The sequence below is a fragment of the Rhodotorula toruloides genome (assembly GCF_000320785.1).
Source record: "Rhodotorula toruloides NP11 unplaced genomic scaffold Scaffold28, whole genome shotgun sequence".
NCBI classification, from domain to species: domain Eukaryota; kingdom Fungi; phylum Basidiomycota; class Microbotryomycetes; order Sporidiobolales; family Sporidiobolaceae; genus Rhodotorula; species Rhodotorula toruloides.
This window is the reverse complement of record NW_015622988.1, coordinates 242,434-260,665: the sequence shown is the minus strand read 5'-3', so window position 1 is coordinate 260,665 and position 18,232 is coordinate 242,434. Positions and strand designations below refer to the sequence as shown.

General features: G+C 60.7%; 7 protein-coding genes across 7 annotated transcripts; 5 read left to right on the top strand and 2 right to left on the bottom strand.

Annotated features, from left to right (window-relative positions):
* Window positions 1–272: 272 nt before the first annotated feature.
* On the bottom strand, window positions 273–1,328 carry RHTO_04475 (zinc finger protein, U4/U6.U5 tri-snRNP component SNU23; the record flags this gene model as incomplete). The annotated part of the gene is made up of 6 exons (XM_016418141.1): window positions 273–577; window positions 696–914; window positions 967–1,018; window positions 1,081–1,125; window positions 1,199–1,216; window positions 1,287–1,328. 6 exons carry the CDS (start codon window positions 1,326–1,328, stop codon window positions 273–275), a joined length of 681 nt encoding a protein of 226 aa, XP_016270593.1.
* Window positions 1,329–1,873: 545 nt separating this feature from the next.
* On the top strand, window positions 1,874–6,731 carry RHTO_04474 (telomerase reverse transcriptase; the record flags this gene model as incomplete). Its single annotated transcript, XM_016418140.1, has 26 exons — window positions 1,874–1,882; window positions 1,946–2,068; window positions 2,125–2,252; window positions 2,312–2,866; window positions 2,920–3,020; window positions 3,074–3,288; window positions 3,345–3,467; window positions 3,523–3,567; window positions 3,627–3,870; window positions 3,931–4,145; window positions 4,199–4,330; window positions 4,384–4,503; window positions 4,556–4,633; window positions 4,690–4,796; window positions 4,853–4,949; window positions 5,004–5,091; window positions 5,145–5,218; window positions 5,273–5,347; window positions 5,405–5,533; window positions 5,584–5,668; window positions 5,723–5,827; window positions 5,880–5,957; window positions 6,010–6,073; window positions 6,137–6,303; window positions 6,364–6,478; window positions 6,533–6,731. 26 exons carry the CDS (start codon window positions 1,874–1,876, stop codon window positions 6,729–6,731), a joined length of 3,471 nt encoding a protein of 1,156 aa, XP_016270592.1.
* Window positions 6,732–7,022: 291 nt separating this feature from the next.
* On the top strand, window positions 7,023–8,952 carry RHTO_04473 (protein transport protein SEC61 subunit alpha; the record flags this gene model as incomplete). Its single annotated transcript, XM_016418139.1, has 8 exons — window positions 7,023–7,097; window positions 7,167–7,184; window positions 7,246–7,330; window positions 7,390–7,566; window positions 7,703–8,219; window positions 8,276–8,381; window positions 8,441–8,825; window positions 8,888–8,952. The coding sequence occupies 8 exons, from the start codon at window positions 7,023–7,025 to the stop codon at window positions 8,950–8,952; spliced, it is 1,428 nt and encodes a 475-aa protein (XP_016270591.1).
* A 269-nt stretch (window positions 8,953–9,221) lies between these two features.
* RHTO_04472 (GARP complex subunit Vps53) lies at window positions 9,222–12,541 on the top strand (the record flags this gene model as incomplete). The annotated part of the gene is made up of 14 exons (XM_016418138.1): window positions 9,222–9,447; window positions 9,531–9,676; window positions 9,736–9,886; window positions 9,939–10,137; window positions 10,193–10,279; window positions 10,330–10,545; window positions 10,602–10,722; window positions 10,775–10,887; window positions 10,941–11,171; window positions 11,224–11,326; window positions 11,379–11,686; window positions 11,747–11,899; window positions 11,954–12,110; window positions 12,170–12,541. The coding sequence occupies 14 exons, from the start codon at window positions 9,222–9,224 to the stop codon at window positions 12,539–12,541; spliced, it is 2,583 nt and encodes an 860-aa protein (XP_016270590.1).
* Window positions 12,542–12,740: 199 nt separating this feature from the next.
* Window positions 12,741–13,303, top strand: RHTO_04471 (uncharacterized protein; the record flags this gene model as incomplete). Its single annotated transcript, XM_016418137.1, has 3 exons — window positions 12,741–12,756; window positions 12,839–13,040; window positions 13,102–13,303. 3 exons carry the CDS (start codon window positions 12,741–12,743, stop codon window positions 13,301–13,303), a joined length of 420 nt encoding a protein of 139 aa, XP_016270589.1.
* Window positions 13,304–14,608: 1,305 nt separating this feature from the next.
* On the top strand, window positions 14,609–15,512 carry RHTO_04469 (acyl-CoA-binding domain-containing protein 6; the record flags this gene model as incomplete). Its single annotated transcript, XM_016418135.1, has 5 exons — window positions 14,609–14,686; window positions 14,753–15,057; window positions 15,119–15,261; window positions 15,321–15,376; window positions 15,438–15,512. The coding sequence occupies 5 exons, from the start codon at window positions 14,609–14,611 to the stop codon at window positions 15,510–15,512; spliced, it is 657 nt and encodes a 218-aa protein (XP_016270588.1).
* Window positions 15,513–15,558: 46 nt separating this feature from the next.
* Window positions 15,559–18,213, bottom strand: RHTO_04470 (exocyst complex component, exo70 subunit; the record flags this gene model as incomplete). Its single annotated transcript, XM_016418136.1, has 10 exons — window positions 15,559–15,626; window positions 15,680–16,186; window positions 16,302–16,449; window positions 16,509–16,577; window positions 16,656–16,979; window positions 17,034–17,365; window positions 17,435–17,537; window positions 17,617–17,731; window positions 17,815–17,899; window positions 17,979–18,213. 10 exons carry the CDS (start codon window positions 18,211–18,213, stop codon window positions 15,559–15,561), a joined length of 1,986 nt encoding a protein of 661 aa, XP_016270587.1.
* Window positions 18,214–18,232: the final 19 nt, after the last annotated feature.

Here is an 18,232-nt window from a genome sequence, read left to right as displayed (position 1 = left end):
GCGGGGTTGGCTTGCAACGGGGCCAGGACTGTCTCCTCACTTCGTCGTCTTGCTCCGTCCGCGAGAGAGCTTCTGTTGCTGCGCTGCGCTTGCTTGCTTAGTCCTCGCTGTCGCCGCTTGCTGGTGCGGAAACGTTGCTGCTCGCTGCTCCTCAGCCAAGTTCGCTACGGCTTATGCCCGTCCACCCGCTCGCCGTGCTCTCGCGTGTGAGAGATCCGCTGCTCGAATGCTGTTACAACAATGCATCTGCGAGCGCACCATGACCGGCGCCGTCACCGTTTCGCTCCTCCGCCAAACGACCCAAATCCCATCGCCGCCATCATATCCTCATCCGCGCCCGCCGTCCTCTCCTCCTCCGCCTTCTGCCTCTCCTCCTCCTTCTTCCTCTTCTTCGCCTCCCGCTGCTCGGCTTTACTCGCAGCCTCAGCAGCCTTGATATCCTTGATCCGCTGCTCAAAGTCGTATTGTTTTGCTTGCGCGGCGGCGGCGGATTTGGCGCGTAGCTCGGCGATCTTTTGGCGGACGTCGTTCAGGGTTGAGCTCACGACCTTGGTCGTCTGGCCGAGTCGTCGCAAGTCTGGGTGCGGAAGGCGGGGGACGGAAGAGGGCGACGGAAGAGGGAGAGAGGGAGGGCAAAGCAAGTCGTGAGCTGATCTGCACGACGCGGAGTGAAGTAAGGAAGAGAGAGCACGCACGACTCCGACCGTTGATGTGATCCAGATACCGCGCGCTATCCTTGCACGTCCGCTTGCACACGTCGCAATAGAATCCCGGCTGCTTCTGGCCCGACCCAGCACTCGCGTCGATCACGATCGTCTTGTTCAGGTTCTTGTCGAGGTTTAGCGGGATGTCGCGCGCCTTCATGAATTCGGTCGCTTTCGGGAGGTCTTCCTTCTTCCGAGGTGGTCGCTTGCCTGCGGAGGGACTGGTCAGCGAAAGCGGGAGACACCGTGAGAGAATGCTCACCCTTCTTGGCAGCTTCCTCGGCAGCCAGAGCAGCTTCATGAGCCTCTTTGTCCTGCAAACCACGAACCAGCTCGTCAGCCCAGCGAGTCTGCCGAGAGCGAGCGAATTGCGCACCTTCTCCCGCGCCTTGTCTTCGTACTCCTTCTGGTCCCATGTTCGCTGTGAGGAGGACAGACGGGGTCAGCAGGGTCAGAGCACGAGGGAGACAAGGCTTGATGGGATGGCGGCGCACTCGGAAGTTGGTGTCGGACTGCGAGCGGCGCAAACGGTAATCAGCTCAGCTCAAGCGCTAGCAACAAACTCTTTCATAGCACACGCACCTTGGAATTCGCCCCGTACGCGCCCACCTTGCCAGACGACATGCTTGAAGGCGCGAGAGGCGATGAAGATGTGGGAGGGGGAGGAGACGGCTGAGGACGGTGCGGGCGTGCTGAGCGGGAGTATGGGGAGTCCAAAAGCACAGCGAGAGCCTCGCAGAGCTAGCCTAGCTGGAGGTGTCGAGGTGACGGACGCCAACAGCACTCTTGACATCTCCCGAAGAGCACTTCCCGCTGAAGTCGCTCAGGATGGCTCGCTCGCCTCGCTGAAGCGCTACGCTACCTCATACGTACTACTCAGAAGCGCCTCGACATGCAAAATGGGGGAGTCACCGACGGACGACGCCCTCTCTCTCAACAAGGACGCGAGTCCATCTCGCCAACCCTCGATAGACGTGACGCTACAGACATTGCGGCAGCTGTACACGACGGTCGCAAGACTGGCAGAGCTCGTGCCAGACGGCTTCCGGCTAGTCAAGAAGGACGACTCGGAGGGATACCAGTCGCTTGTGGGGGGAATGGTCGTCGCGAGCACGGCGCTGGTCGGTCCACCTGAGCTGCCCACGACAGTACAGAATGCTTCAGTCACGATGGAGGAGGTGCGAGTCCGTTCTCGAGCTGTGCGAATTTCGAAACGCTAACGTTCGCCTCGTCCCGGACAGATTGTCGACCAAGTTCAGCAGCGCATCTTTGCAGCTCACGCCAAAGAGTACCAGCGGGACAAGGCTGCAGGCAGGGTGGCGTGGGCGACTCCGAAGAACATCCTCGCGTTCGGCTACCGTCTCGTGTGTTCCCTCATCGCGCTTTCTCAAAGTGCACCTCTGATCGCCCTGGCCCGCAGACCACACAGAACAGAGGGGATCTCACCCGTAGCAGAAGCAACCTCGGACCGTCTTTCACGCAGGTTTTCCCGAACACCGTCGCCGCATCGCTCGTCACTTCTCCTGAATGGGCACTACTCGCTTCTCGGTACGGCACCGGTCATCTCTCTCGCTCATATGCAACGCTCTGATACGTCTGCTTGACAGCCTCGGTCCCGACGCGCTCATCGACTTGCTCGCCTCCCCGACAACAGCCGTGTTCACTGCTTTGCCGAATGCCTGCTTGCTGCAGGTCTCCGGCACTCCCGTCGCCGAGCTTCGGCCTCTGGGCGGCGATGCTACCGCGCAATCTGCAGCGCGGAGTGGACGGCCCGCTCATCAGCGGAGGAAGCGGAGACGGCGGCGAAAGTCTGGCCAAACGGCACAGCTTGAGGAACCGTTTGACGACACCGCGCCTGGCTCCCCCATGTCGATCGACCCCATTCAGCACTCTCCCTCTCCCCCGCCGTCTCCTTCGCAACTCCCTCGCATCGAAGTACCAGCTTCGCCATCACCAATGAAACGAGCTCGCCCTCTCGGTTCCTCATGCTCGGCACCAGATCTCGGACAGCCCAATAGCTCAGCCCACACCGTCTCACAACGATTATTTGCGCCTACGTCGCCGTCGAAACGCTCGCTCGCCGCCACGCACTCGGCGGGAAGTACGATCGGCGCTTCCGAGATGAGCGAGCGGCCTGCCAAGCGGAGGCGGCTCGAGACGCTGTACGTACAGCGCTTCACGTTGCTCGACGTCGTAGCTGAATTGCCACGCATAGGTTCTCGGACAATTCGGTTATCCTGTCCCGCCATCGCATGTACCACAACCGGCTTGCGAAGGTCAAGGGCGGCCGCGTCCCGTATGGTCTGCCATCGAAGCGTACGTCCTTCTACCGCCTCCAGATAACGTCACACTGACGACTGCGCCCTCAGACATCCTGACCCGCCTGCTGACGCTCTTCCCGCCCAATCCGACCGACCAGCTGGACGACAAGCAGTCCAAGGCGGTGTCGCAAGCACCGGCTCGCCACCTCGCCAAGTACATCTTCCCGCGCCAGTTCGGCATGCACAACGCTTTCACGAGCCCGAAGCCTCGGACGAGTCTCGAAGTCATGCCGGACTACCTTGATCGTGAACTCGAGATCAAGGTGAGGCGTCTCCTGCCTGGGAACCGAGACTAAGCTCACGAACTCATTCATCCCAGAAACTCGGCTCAAGCAAAACTCCCTCTCGGCTCAAGGCCGTTCTTCCGCACCTCGAGCGACTCGCGTTACTCAGCAGGCGCTGCAACTTTCGCAAAGTCCTCGACAAGCGCTGTCCATCGAAAGTACGTGGCGGCTGTAGTTTGATCGGTCCGCACGAAGTTGACGGCCCCGATACAGGTCAACCGCAAGACCCTCAGCCAGGACGAGCGAAGCGCATTGCTCGTAAGTTCGCCGGCGGACGCCGGCTTCGGCTCTACGTCGCTTACATGGCTTCCCCGCAGGAGCTCATCGGCGAGATGCGCACCCAAGTCTCGCGCGGCGAAGTCTCGGTCGACATCTCGCACACCTCGCTCGTCATCCCGCACGGCCAGACGCAGGCGAATGAGCAGGCGCGCAGCAAGCCGAAGCTCGCCGAGTTTGCTTGCTCGCTGCACGAGGTGGACCGGTATGTGCAAGAGGTCGTACGGGAGGTCATTCCGAAGGCGTTTTGGGGATCCGAGCAGAACTTCAAGCTGGTCCAGAAGCGTGAATCGGCTTCTCGTCGACTGAAGTCGAGGTTATACCGGCTGACGATGGCTTGCGCAGACATCTCCTCCTTCCTCGCCTTGCGGCGGTACGAAACGACCTCTCTTCACGCTCTGCTCCAAGGTTTTGCCATTGTCGACTGCGACTGGCTCGCCCCGGCAACTTCCGCCTCGCGCCACCAGCGACCCACCGCAGCGGACATGAACAAGCGGCGAGAGCTGCTCGGCGTATTCTTGTACTGGTTCTTCGATTCCTTCGTCATCGACCTCGTCCGAGTGAGCCGCGTCTTCCTTTCCGCATTGTCGCGTATTCACGAGTCTCTTCACAGACCGCCTTCTACGTCACCGACGCCGCGACGCATCAGAACCGCCCGCTCTACTTCCGTCAAGACGACTGGAACGTCCTGTGTGCGCCTCTCCTTGCGCAGCTCGGCAATTCGGTGTTCGAGAAGGTCCCCAAGGTGCGGAACTTCACCTCGTACCGTCCGACGTCCGCTGATCTCGCTTCGTGCAGGACCATCTCCTCAATCTCCAGCGCAAGCGCGAGCTTGGCTACTCGTACGTCCGGCTACTGCCGAAAGAAACGGGAGTGCGACCTATCGTCAACCTCGCCCGGCGACCGCTCAAGATCGAGGTGCGTTGCCGCTTTTGACTCTATACAAGGCCCGCTGACGACTTTGTCGCAGGCGAACGGGCAGAAGACAGTTGGGCAACCGATCAACAAGATCCTCCAGAGCGTCTTCGACGTTCTCACGTTCGAGAAGGTGCGTCGCGCTCGTATGCGCAAGGAAAGCTCCAGCTGACTCGCTGCATCACGCAGAAACGCAAGCCGTACCTCGTCGGCTCGCTCGTCTCGGACCCTCAGCAGATCTACGCCAAGATCCGGACGTACAAGAGCAGGCTTTTGGCGAAGCACGGCGGCAAGCTGTGGGTCGCAGCTCCCCCTCTTGCCCGCGATCGCAAGCCGATAGAGTTGATCGCAGTCCCAAGTTCTACCTCGTCAAGGTCGATGTGCGAGCCGCGTACGACACGATCCAGCAGGACAAGCTGCTGCAGATCGTAGAGGCTGTCTTGACCGAGGTGCGTCATCCAGCCATATCTGTCGAGCTGTTAGCTGATATGTCAAGGCGATAGACGCTGTACTGGGTCCAGAAGTACTCGCAGGTCACGCCTATCAACGGCCGCCCCTTCAAATCTTTCAAGCGGGAAGCGTGCACGGACGGTGCGTCCATTCCCCTACGAGACGCTTGTAGTTAGCTGATCATCGCGATGTAGGCGATCTGGGCACTTTCGAGGAGCTGGCATCGAAGCTTGCGCAGGAGCTGCACAATGTCGTCCTATCGGATCAGGTCCGCCATCTCGCACGCGTCCTTCGTTCGTGCGCTGACTCGCCTCTCGGACAGGTCACCTACTCCAGCGTCGCCCGCGACCGTCTCATGCACGTCCTGCACGAGCACATTACCACCAATTTGGTCAAGGTGCGTTCTCTCGAAACCGCTTCTCTCGTTGTGAGCTGACCATTCCCCCGCCCACAGGTCAGCGGACGCCTTTACCGACAGAAGACGGGCATCCCGCAAGGCTCGATTCTGTCGAGCTTGTTATGCGCACTGTTCTACGGCGACATGGAGAGGCGGAAGCTGGCTTTCGCGGACGACGAAGATTCTGTGCGTTTTCTGACAATTTGGCCGACTGTTGCTGATGCGTTGTATCGCAGACGCTGCTGCGCTACGTCGACGACTTCCTCTTCATCTCTACCGAGCGGGAAAGGGCTGTCCGCTTCCTTTCGACCATGAGCAACGGTCCGTCTCTCTACCCTCCTCCCTCCTTGTTCACCGCTGACATTCGTCACATAGGAATCCCCGAGTACGGCTGCGCGATCTCGCCCGACAAGCGCCTCACGAACTTTGACGTCGCGCTGGCCGATGGAGAAGTCGTTCCTCCGCTACCTGAAGGCGAAGGTGCGCAGCGCGTGCAAGCAGACCAACTGCAACTGCTGACGATGCATCGCAGACTTCCCATGGTGCGGCCTTGCGATCAACCCCGAGACGCTCGAAGTCAAGGTCAGCACGACTGCCGCGACGGACAAAGGTGTGCTCCGTTCCCGCTTATCCCGAGTCAAACGCTGATGGATGTCCTGAAGACATGGTCAATCAGCTGACGATCCAGCGGCACCGCAAGCCGGGGCAGGCCTTGCTGCACGCCATGTTCCGGCGCGTCCCTTCCAAACTATCCCTTCTTAGATCTTCAGCTTACTCCGCCCCCAACAGCGCCGTCAAGGTCCGCTCGCACGTCATGTACACCGACACGTCGCACAACTCGCTCGCGACCGTCTACACCAACATCTACCGCTCGATGCTCGTCGTTGCGCTCAAGTTTCAAGCGTATGTGCAGGAGTGGGGGACGGATCCCAGGCGCAAGACGGGCTTCCTGTACAGTGCGTGGGATTCGCCCGATCGCGGCCGGAAGGGCGCTAAAACGGGTGGTTACGGCGCAGAGGTCATCCAGCAGGTTGTCAATTTTCAGTGGGCGGACATTGTCAGCAAGTCTCGCTCGCGTAAGGCGCAGGCGCTAAAGGTCGAGCTGGGTCTCAAGCGGTTGTGGATCGTCTGGTCAGTCCGCTGAGGCGACGATTCCGACGCCAGACGCTGACTTCGCTTCTTCAGGCTCGGCTACCACGCCTTCCACCGTGTCCTTTCCCGCCGCCCGTCCGTCTACTCGTCAATCTTGACGATGCTGGCTCGTGACGTGCGAGCGAGCGCCTACTCGGCCGCGCGGCTGCACCTGGCCAAGGTTGTTGCGAAGGGCGAGAATGGATGGGCGGATCGCGGCAACGCAGAGCGCAAGGCGCGGCGGAGACTGTAGAGTCTATTAAGTTGTTGTTCTGGTATGCAAAGCTGTCTACTCTGCTGCACCTGGGGAGACTTGAGATTTCCTCGCGGTCCACGTCGAGGCGGAGCGGGCGGAGGAGTTGGCTTGCGCCCATCCGCTAAGCTCTCGCGTGTGGTATAGTCGCACAGGCTGCACAGTCAAGCTACAGCCAGGCAACGCTAGCCAGTCCACCCAGGCGGCCGCTCTTTCCCCTCTCCCTTCCAGCGCGTCCACCGCGTCGACCCTCCCCCTCCTCGTCGCATTTCCGCTCAGCACACGCCCAGCATGAGCTTCCGCGCCCTCGACCTCGTCCGACCATTCCTGCCGATCTTGCCAGAGGTGTCCGCGCCCGACCGCAAGGTGAGCCCGCTGCGACACGGCATGATCACTGCGTCCCCTCCCCGCTGACACGACTCGCTCTCCTCACAGATCCCCTTCAACACCAAGGTGCGCCGCGTTAGGTGACTTTGACTTAGAGAGAGATGCTGATGCACGGACGCGCCCGCAGGTCGGATGGACGGCAATCACCCTCCTCATCTTCCTTGTCTGCTCGCAGATCCCCCTCTACGGCATCGTGTCGTCCGACTCGTCTGGTGCGCATCTCCATACACTGCAGGCATCTGCGTTCGATACTGACATCGCCGCCGCGCAGACCCGCTGTACTGGATGCGTGTCATCCTCGCCTCGAACCGCGGTACTCTGATGGAGCTGGGTATTACCCCCATCATCACGTCCGGCATGATCATCCAGCTCCTCCAGGGTGCTGGATTCATCGAAGTTGACTTTACGCTCAAGGAGGACCGCGCCTTGTTCGGTGGAGCCCAGAAGCGTGCGTAACAGGCGTTCCTCCGCTGCATTCTCACAGCTGAAAACGAGCTGATGCTCTCTCGCCGCTTCTCCACATGCCACCGACCCCTTGAAACTACCCAATCCGCCTTTCGCACCCTCGGCTTCACCGACCGCAGTCCTCGCCCTCCTCATCTCGTTCGGCCAGGCGACCGTCTACGTCCTCACTGGTCTCTACGGCCAGCCCTCCGACCTCGGCGCAGGAGTCTGCCTCCTCCTCATCCTCCAGCTCATCGTCGCCGCCTTGATCGTCATCCTCCTCGACGAGCTTCTCCAAAAGGGCTATGGTCTCGGTTCTGGCATCAACCTCTTCATCGCCACCAACATCTGCGAGTCGATCGTCTGGAAGGCCTTCTCCCCGACGACCGTCAACACCGGCCGCGGACCCGAATTCGAGGGCGCGCTCATCGCCCTCTTCCACCTCCTCTTCACCTGGAACGACAAGTCGCGCGCGCTCAAGGAGGCCTTCTACCGCGAGCGCCTCCCCAACGTTATGAACCTCGTCGCCACCGTTGCCGTCTTCGCCCTTGTCATCTACCTCCAGGGCTTCCGCATCGAGATCCCCGTCAGGAGCAGCCGTGTCCAGGGCCAGCGTGGCACCTACCCCGTCAAGCTCTTCTACACCTCGAACATGCCGTGCGTCTCTCTCTCCACTGCATGGTCTCGCGTTACTGACGCACCTGCGCCCACAGCATCATGCTCGAGTCGGCCCTCACCTCCAACGTCTTCATCGTCTCCCAGATGCTCTTCAACCGCTTCCCCGAGAACTTCCTTGTCCGCCTCATTGGCGTCTGGGAGGTGCGTTGCGCGCATCCCTCACTAGCCAGGCTGGAAACTGACCACCCTCCTTACCGCAGCCCCTCGAGGACTCGGCCCAGCTCTTCGCCAAGTCCGGTCTCGCCTACTACATGTCGCCTCCCCGCACACTCCGCGAAGTTCTCACTGACCCGATTCACACGGCCATCTACATCGCCTTCATGCTCTCCGCCTGCGCTCTCTTCTCCAAGACCTGGATCGAGATCTCCGGCTCGAGCCCGCGCGACGTCGCCAAGCAGCTCAAGGACCAGGGAATGGTTCTTGCCGGACGCCGCGATGACAGCATGTACAAGGAGCTCAAGCGTATCATCCCGACTGCTGCCGTCTTTGGCGGTGCTGTCATTGGCTTGCTCTCCGTCACCGCCGACCTCGTTGGCGCTCTTGGTTCGGGAACCGGTATCCTCCTCTGCGTTACCATCATCTACTGTGCGTCGAGTGACGAATCTTTCTTTACGAGCGAGACTTCCAACTGACTCCGTCGTTCGCAGCCTACTTCGAGATGGCGGTCAAGGAGTCGACCCCGGGCATGGAGGCGCTGGGCGACCTCTTCTAAGCAGAGTGAGAGGACGAGGGGTACAGGAGCGTAGGAAGGAGGCGAGTAGGAAGGCAGTGCGGATCGGAAGGAAGAAGCAGCAGTCATTCTTTTCTCTCTCTCGGTTGTCGATACCAATCATCCCAAAACGCAACGCAGGCTTCTTCATCTCAGTCTTTGTCCGTGTGAGCCTCCTTCGCGAAGACTTAAGGAGAACACAGCAGCCAAGCGGACTCGTCCCTCCTCCTCGCCGCAGGCTTGTCCGCGAACACCTCGCTGCTCTCGCCGCGATGGCGGCTCCGACCATTGCTTTGCCGCCGTCAGACCCTAGTGACGCGCTACCAGAACTGCCACAGGAGTTGCTCTTGACGCTGTTGACGAAACGAGCCGCCAGCGATGGCCCAGAGAAGGAGCGCGACGCTCTCGACGCCTTCGTGCTGAGCGGGGCTGCGAACGGTGGAGATGGCAGCGGTGGAGTTCAAGTGGAGGACGTGCTGAACGAGCTGTTGCCAGACGGTGCGTGCCCCTCTCCTCGTCCTCATCGCTCGCAGCGTGAAGTGGGGAGGCGAACTGAGCCAACTTTGCTTTCCTGCGCGCAGAAGCGAGTCTGGCACACGCGCCAATGGTTGGACTGCTGCTTCGCATCAAGATCCAGGCGATTCGCGAGGAGGTCGAGGCGCTCACGGCGGTACTCGAGCGGGATCAGGATCCGAGGGGAATGGGCGAGTTGCAGGAGCTCATTGGCGTGAGTTGCCTGTTTCTCGTCGCTTCATGAGGCGCATCTGACCGTCTACATGCCCGCAGGACTTGCTGGCGCAGGTGACGGCGATACGAGATGCCGCGACAGAGAGCGAGGTGGTCGTTCGCGACATTACGCGGGACATACAGTTGCTGGATCTCGCCAAGCGGAACCTCGTGGCTAGCATGAACGCACTGAAGCGCTTCCAGATGCTCGGTGCGTCGGATGACATCGGCCTTCTGTCAAATGCTCACTTGTTCTCTCGCAGTCAATGCCTTCGACCAACTCACTCGACTCGCCAAGTCTCGACGATATCGCGAGACAGCGCAAGCGCTCGGAGCGGTCAAGGAGCTCTCGTCCTTCTTCAAGACGTTCTCGAGCGTCGAGCGGGTCGCGGCAGTCAGTCGAGGAGTCGCGGAGGTGCAGAACGTGCTGAAGGGCCAGGTCATGCGCGAGTTCGAGGAAGCGTGCGTCTGCCACTCTCCTCTCGACGAAAATTCAGCTGACGCGTTGCTTCCACAGCTTCGCGAACGAGACTGCGCGAGCAGGCAAGGATGCGCAGCTCGCCGATGCTTGCCTCATTATCGACGCTCTTGGCGATGAAGCAAAGTGAGTCCACCATCATCTCATAGCGAGCCTTGCTGACCTGCCACTCACAGGAACACGCTGCTCAAGTGGTACTCGCTTCTCCTGCTGCGAGACTACCGGCGGATCTTCGGCGCCACCTCCGAAGCAGGCCAGCTCGACAACATCTCGCGACGGTTTGCGTGGTTCCGACGGATACTGCGGACACACGAAGAGGAGAACAGCGCGATCTTTCCGGAAAGTTGGGCGGTTGATGCAGTTCTGGCAGGCGGTTTCAGCGAGGTCACCAAGTGAGTCTCGGTTCCATCCTCGACTCGGCGAGGAGCTGACTGTCGTGCATTTGCAGGAACGACTTGAAGAGCGTGCTGGCCAAGTCCTCGCAGACGCTCAACGTCGGCCTCTTGCTCGAATCAATCGCTCAGACCGCCGAGTTCGAGCGCGAGACCGCCCGCAAGTTCTCGCTCTCTGTGAGTGTAGCCTACTCGCTATGCATAAGCCTGTCTGACAGCTCTCTCGCAGTTCGAGGACATTCTCAAGCTTTCGCAGCTCAGCTACGGCGGACCCGACGCAACAGCACCGATCTCGAGCGTCTTTGAGCCGTACCTCGGTATCTTCGTCGACGCGCAAGACAAGTGAGACTCCACGCTGTCGAGAGACTTCAAACAGCTGACGCTGGGTCATGCAGGACACTCGCCGAGATGTTCCAAAGCTTCACCTCCTCGCGCATCTCCATATCTCCCACCGACAACCCTTCGGCCGTCCTTCCTTCCTCGACCGAACTCTTCTACTTCTACCGCGAGGCGCTCGAGCGGTGCGCCAAGCTCTCGACTCGACAAGCGCTGCTCGATCTTTGCAAGGTGTACCGGAAATGGCTGAAGACGTATGCGGAGGACGTGTTGACGGCGTCGCTCATCAAGTGCGTGCCGTCATCTGTCTAGCGTTGCTCTCTACTGACGGTACTTCCCCAGGTTCGACCGCAAGTCAACCGAGGGACGACCAAACATGCAAGAGCTGCAGACGGCGTGTCTCGTCCTCAACACTGCCGAGTACTGCCTCGAGACTGCGACACAGGTGCGTAGAGTCTCTATCGCCTCTAAACCGTTGCCGACTTCGCTTGTCGCAGCTCGAAGAGCGACTACACGAGCGCATCCACCCCGACTTCCGAGATCGCGTCTCGCTCGAAGCGGAGAAGGAGATGTTCCAGTCAACGACCTCCGCTGCCCTCCTCGCCATCCTCCGCGAGCTCGAGTTCACCGTCGAGCCGTGCTTTTCGACAATGGCGCGCAGTCCCTGGAAGGAGGCGGAGTTTGTTAGCTCGGAGAGTGCGTATGTGGCGGAGCTTGCGAGGGCACTCGACACGGTTGTCGGAGCGGTGCGGGAAGGCGTCGAGCAGAAGAAGTATGTCAGGAGTACTTGCGACAAGGTCGTCGGGTGAGTCCTCGTCGTCTTCGGTCCCTCTGGCCTCGAAGCTGAGCAACTTTCGCCGCGCAGCCTCGTGCTCGCCAAATTCACGCAGACCATCGTCAAATGCCGCCCTATTTCGCAGACAGGCGCCGAGCAGATTCTGCTCGACTTGCAAGCGCTCAAGAACTGCCTCATGCACCTCGTCCTCGCGCCAGGCGATCCTGCGCCCATCCCGACTTCGTGTGTGCAGGCTCTCCTGGTCTTCAAAGTCTCGCTGACGAGCCGCCTGTGCAGCTACTCGCGCTACGTAACCCGCAACGTCCAGAACATCGATACCCTGCTCAAAATCCTCATGAGCCCCGAAGACCCGCCTGACGATTTCGTCAAGCACTACCTCCTCCTCATTCCGTGCCAGTCCTTCTCCGACTTCCAGAAGGTGCTCGACCTCAAGGTGCGAGCGGCCTTCATGGACTTGACGGCGAGACGAGCTGATTTTCCGCCTTGTTGCAGGGCGTCCGCCGAGCGGAGCAGAACCAGCTGCTCGATATCTTCCTCGCCAAGACATCGACTGCCAGCGGGCTGTCGGACTCGTCCTTTCTCACGACGCTCGACATGGACCCGGCAAGCAAGTCGCTCACATCGCCCTCCGCCTCGGGTCTCGCTTCGCCTACGACAGCCGGCAGCAACCTCGGTCTCTTCGGCTTTGGCGGCGCGGCGTCCATACCGATGCTGCAGAGCGGCGGGGGCAGTCGAGACGGGAGCAGGGTGGGCACGCCCATCCTCGGCGGGCGCGACGGCGGCGGGAAGGAGGAGCGGGCGTTTGCGAGGTTGGGCGCCCGCCTCGGGACGCGGTTCTTCGGCGGTGCGTCGTCGCATTCGTAGAGTGCAAGTGTTGTGTTCCAGCGTTGCTGTCCCCCTGTGTATTCATTTTACGGAGCCCTTCAATTTGATCGGCCACCTTGCGGAGCCCTTCCTCGTCCTCCTCCTCTCGCCACGCTCACGAACGGACACGATGCGGCTGCTGCTGGTGCTCGCACTCGCTCTCTGTGCTGCTGTCGCACGCGCGCAGACCGCCGCGCCCATGCCACCGCTCGTCTGTGCGTCTCGCCTTGGTCGCCGGCGCGCTCACCGCCAAATTGGTCCTCCGCACGACTGACAGCCCGTCTTGCCCGCCTGCAGACTCGTACCAGGGCGAATCGGCACCGTCTTCCCTCCTGCAAGCCATCTCGACCGCCGCCGCGCCGTACAACTCGATTCTCGCAAACTCCGCCTCCGACACGGCGACCGGCTTGGTCGGCGCCTTCCCCACCACCGCGACCGTCGCAAACACGAATTCGCCTGTCGCCGCGACGTCGTCTGTCATCTTCAAGTCGGGCAATCCGTGCGTCGCCCCATGCGCTGAGCAGAAGAGGCCGTCTTGCTGACCTTCTTTTTCTCGACAGCGGCGAAGTCCTCTCCTCCAACACCCGCGCACCGTACACCAAGATCGGCACCGTCGACACGAGCATGGCCAGGGGAACGGCAGGAGCTTCGGCGACGAAGAGCGCGGGCATGCGGACGTTTGGCGCGCCCGGAGTCGAAGTCTTTGCGGCACTTGCGGCGGTGGCTGGTGGGGTTCTTGTCGGTGCGGGCAGGCTCTTCTGAACGGACGTTTTTCTCTCATATCTATCCATCTGTTCTCCCTCCTCCCGCTGTTGTGCACCTTGGCAGTTCCTCCACCGTCTTTCCTCGTCCTCATAGTAACTCGCACGTTCGCTCGCAGTCTCTTCGCGGTCGCACCTGGCTGTTCAGCTCCGATCTGTACTGCGGTCGCTGCGAGGGAAGTGCGAGCGAGAGCTGCTCCTAGGGCGGGCGGCCCGACAGAACAAGGCGGGCTTTCCACAACCTTCGCAACTTCGCTCTTCCTGCGGCCAATGTCCGAAGCGAGCGGCCGTGAATTCATTGCGGGCGTCGTGCGCAATGTACGGGCACGTTGAGGAGTGCGGAGACTGCCGCAAAGCCAATCCTCTCGGCCTCTCTTGCTTTCTCGCCGTTCTAGCTGGCGGTGGATGAAGGGCAAGGACCCATTCAAGAGCGCTAGCGGCCTGTCCAGGTGCGTTGTTTGAGTGAGTGTCGGATGAGGGCAGACCGACGGCTGTCGAGGCAAACGACAAGGACGCGACCCCCAAAGTAGAGGAGGACCAGACGGCTTCGCTCCTCCTCCTCTTCATGCAGCGGCTCTTTCTTCCAATCAAGCGCCCCCCAACGTCGTTCTAAGACGCCTGCTGTCCGGCCCACTTACGCAGGAGACGTTGTTGCGGCGGAGGACAACCCGCGTTGGCAGGGAAGTCCCCTAGCCCGTCTCGTGCTAGCAGGCGGGTCCAAGTGCCATGTTAACAGTCTCTTGCGTCAAATGCAGGCTGTAGAGGGCCTGTCTGCGGCTGGCGTGTGCAGGGTCAATCGAACAGACTAAGGAGACGATTGCAAGGATACAAGAAACGTCCTACTTGGCTACCTTCGCTCCGCCCAGCTGCGTCGTTCAAAGTTCGCCGCCGGGCTCCGCAGGGGTGGCAAAAGAGAGGACACTCAGCTTATACAACTCCTCATACTGAGCGCCAGCAAAAGATGATTGACCACGATGGGGTTCGAACCCACAATCTCCTGATGAACGACTGAATCGTAGTCAGACGCCTTGCCATTGGGCCACGCGGCCAGTGTTGTAGTGTCCTGCTTAGTATGCAAACATCTAGCATTTGCGCCGTGTCAGCGCGGAGGCAAGTGTTGAGCAGACGAAGATCGCTCTTCCTGCCGTTCGCACCTGCTTCGCTCGGCTCGCGGACGGATTATAGCTCCCACGATCCACTCTGGAAACCTTCTCGTCAGCTCTCGGCACGAAGAACAGCGCTGTCGTTGAACCCTCACCAACCTCGCTCGCCCCACATCTCGCCTCGTCTCCTCGCTTCCTCAGCCATGGACGGCTCGTTTGAGCAGGCAGTAGCTTTCGTTGGGTCCTCCACGGTGGCTTCGAGTAACGAGACAAAGCTCGCGGTGCGCTGCAACCCGCGGATTCCGCCGTCTCGCTCGCTGACCCCTCTGTTCCTCCTCGCCACGCAGCTCTACGCCCTCTTCAAGATCGCGACAGTCTCCTCTAGACCAACAACGTCTCGGCCAGGCTTACTTGACTGGACTGGACGGGCAAAGTGGGATGCGTGGGACAAGCTAGGGCGGGAGGAACGGTTCGAAGGCGAGGCTGGCAAGCGGCAAGCGCAGGAAGAGTACGTTGAAGTGGCGCGGAGACTCGGCTTTGATGCGAATGAGACGGCGAAAGGAGACGGCGGGACGCAGGATGTGCCAAAGAAGGAGAAGCAGGAGCAGATGGTTTCGGTGAGCACAATGGGAACGGATTTTGTCGACGAAGCGTGCGTAGAGCGCTCCCTCGCTTCTGTCACAGGCTCGATACTGACCCTGACATCTCGCCAGACCGCCCTCAAGACTACACGAGCTCGCAATCGCAGGCGACGCCGATGCGCTTGAGGCGTTCCTTCAGGACAAGGCAGCACGAGACGGCGTGAACGAACGGGACAGCTATGGGTACACGGCGCTGCACCTAGCAGTAGATCGAGGTGCGTCACGCTGCAATCTCGGGCACGAGAAGCAGATTGACACCGGGATGTGTGTCCAGGCAACTCCGGCGCGGTGAAGGCGTTGCTCGGGGCGGGAGCAGATCGGTCTATACAGGTTCGGTCCTCGATACTGATCTCGAGCGGGTCACTTGGCTGACGGCAGTTCCGCCATGCAGGATGAAGACGGCAACACGGCTCTCGATCTCGCACGACTAGCCGAACACGAGGACCTCGTAGCTCTGCTGACATGATCAGCTGCCCATAGCGACGGAGTCTGCATCGCGAAGATATACTGCTCTACTCGAAGATTGTGCGAATCTTCGCCTCCAAGCCGTCTGCGTCCAGCCGAACGTACTTGGTGGAGTCTGCGAGACGGACAGTCAGCCGAGCTCGAACCTGCGGAAGGAAAGCGACGCACAGTTGTCCTTGCGATGCCGCTGCACGAACTTGGCGTACGTCGGCGCAACCATTCGGTCGACTTCGTCCCGCAGCCGCTCCTTGAGCTCAACATCTCCGTCGTCAAGCTTGGCCTGCTGGTGAAGCTGCTCGACTTCCTCGAGCGCCTCGTGGAACCTGACGAATCGGTCCTTCGTCTCGCGCCGCTCTGTCCCGCCGCCGCCCGTGACCGCTCCAAGACCAGCTTTGAGCGCGCCTGCTGCGCCAGACTGCTCCGCAAAGCCGGCGTCGAGCAGTGCCGAGACAAGAGGCGACCAGATCTCGAGGTACGACGCCTTGGTCGTCCGCATGCGCTTGTTGAGGCTGTCTTCCGCTGCTTCGCCGAGAACGTCGATGATGGCGGTCGAGAGAACTGCGTGCCGGACAAAGGAAACATTGTTGAGAAGGAAGATGGCGCCTGTGCCAGACCGACCGCGGAGGATGCGAGAGCGAGAGTCGAGCGAGCTCAGCAGGACGGAGAGCACGTCATCTGGCGAGAACAACAGCTTGTGAGTTAGCCTGTGGGTTCCGCCCGCAGTCGAAACAGGCAGTCCGCGAAGCTTCGAGCTACGCTGCACCTCTCAAGGTCGTCGAGCGGAACTCACTGAGGTATCGGGACAGCAGCCCATTCTCATCGCCGCCTGTTGCGGCGCTGGTCTTGCTCGGGCCGCCCCAATTGCCCGCACCGAGCACGCCGAGGAACGTCTCCGCCGTAGCTTGCGAGTCCGTCAATTGGCGCATGAAGTTGACCACCTGATCGAAGCGAAGTCAGCGGGCTGGAAAGGGAGAGTCGACGAGATCAGCCAACTCACGTTGATCGTGACAGGGCTAACAGCGGCCGAAAGCGCCTCTGTCCCGACAGGCGCCTTGTTGCCCCAGGACTGCGCGTAGCGGACCGAATCATCAGCAAGATCCGAGATTCGTTCAGAACCTGCCGGATGCGAAAGGGTGACGCGCACCTTTGTTTCCTCGATGATACCCGGCAAGCTCGTCAAGCACGTCCCTCTGAACGCATGTGTCAAGTCTCCCACCTCGTTCTCCTTCCTTCCCGCCTTCGTTCGCACCCAATCCTCAAACTCTCCCTGCCGCTCCTGCAGCTCCTGGAACGTAGCGAAAGCGATAGGAACGAGAGCGTAGTGCGCGGACTTTTTGATGAGTGAGTTGAGCGATTGGCCGGTGTTGGTGAGGAGGGTGAGGGAAGGACGGAGGAGGGAGGAGTAGAGGGACGTTCGTTGAGATGCGGGAAGGGAGGCGAAGACGGTGCCGAGGAGAGCGTGCTCCGACTGTAAAGCGAGGTATTAGCGAAAGAAAGCACGAGGATTCGCATGGGATCGCACTTTTGCCAGCGCGAGCATGACATCCAACACCCTCCCGAGACCCCTCCGATCCGCCGCACCTCTCGCAGAGGCGCCCGCCCCCTTCGCACTATCCGCGTCCGTTCCGATTCTCGGCGTAAGCGAGACCATCTCGGGCGTCGCGTCAACCAAGACCTCCTTCGTGCAGTTCCGCAGGCTCTCCTCGATGTAGGCCGATCGGAGGGATGTATAGGACGAGAGGAGAGTGGACGAGATGGACGAGGTGTTCTGTGGGTCGGGAAGGGCGCGGAGGTAGGCGATGAGCGGGAGCGCGTTCTCGAGGAAGAAGGGAGTGAGGGTCGGGAAGGGCTTCCCTGTGGATGCAGCGCGCAATTAGCCTGACCCGTAGCGATGTGACGACTGACGCAAGGGTTGTTACGCACCCTGGTCGTACAGCTTGCCAGCATCCATCGAGGGACTCGTTTCTTTGACCCACTTCGTGAAGATGCCGATCAACTGCCGGGCTCCCGAGTCAATGAGGGCGTCCTGTGAGCACGAGCAGCGTCAGTACGTCTAGCATACGCCGCAAAATTAAGGGAGACGACGGAAGCATCGCGAAACGCACCATCTGAGCCAGTGTCGCGCTCTGACCTTTCGCATCCGTCTTCCGCAACGCTTCTGACGCGGAGACGAGGCGGTCGATGGCGGCGAGATAGGGCTTGAGGTCGTCCTGCTTTGGTCTGCACCGTTTAAAAGACCGGCTCAAGTCAGCATCGGAGCGACAACGCCTCCAAATGGCTGAGCGGGGGAAAGTCTGCCTCACCCCGCTTTGATGAGTCCTTCCTCTCGCTCGACGAGGTCGTGATGACCTAGCAAGCCGTCTATTGACCGCATCGTCGATTCAAGGTCTGCGGCAAAGAAGCTAAAGTCAGCCAAACTCGCTGCGAGCCTGCTGCAGTAGGAGGTATCGCAGCGAGAGAAGCGCACTCTTCGACACCCTCGTCAGCTTGCCCGTCTCCCTGTAGATTGGCACCAAGCTCTTCTCCAACCTCGCCAACCGGTCGTCCAACTCGCCCAAAACGGTGCTCATTCGGTCGCTAATCTTGGACGACCTCGCGAGCGATTGTTGCAGGAGTGTCAGGTCGGCATTGGCTTGTTCGAGGGCGATGGAGCCGGACGTCGACGAGGAGGAGGACGAGTGGGGGAAGCGCGTCGAGGACATGGCGAACGGCGAGGGCAGA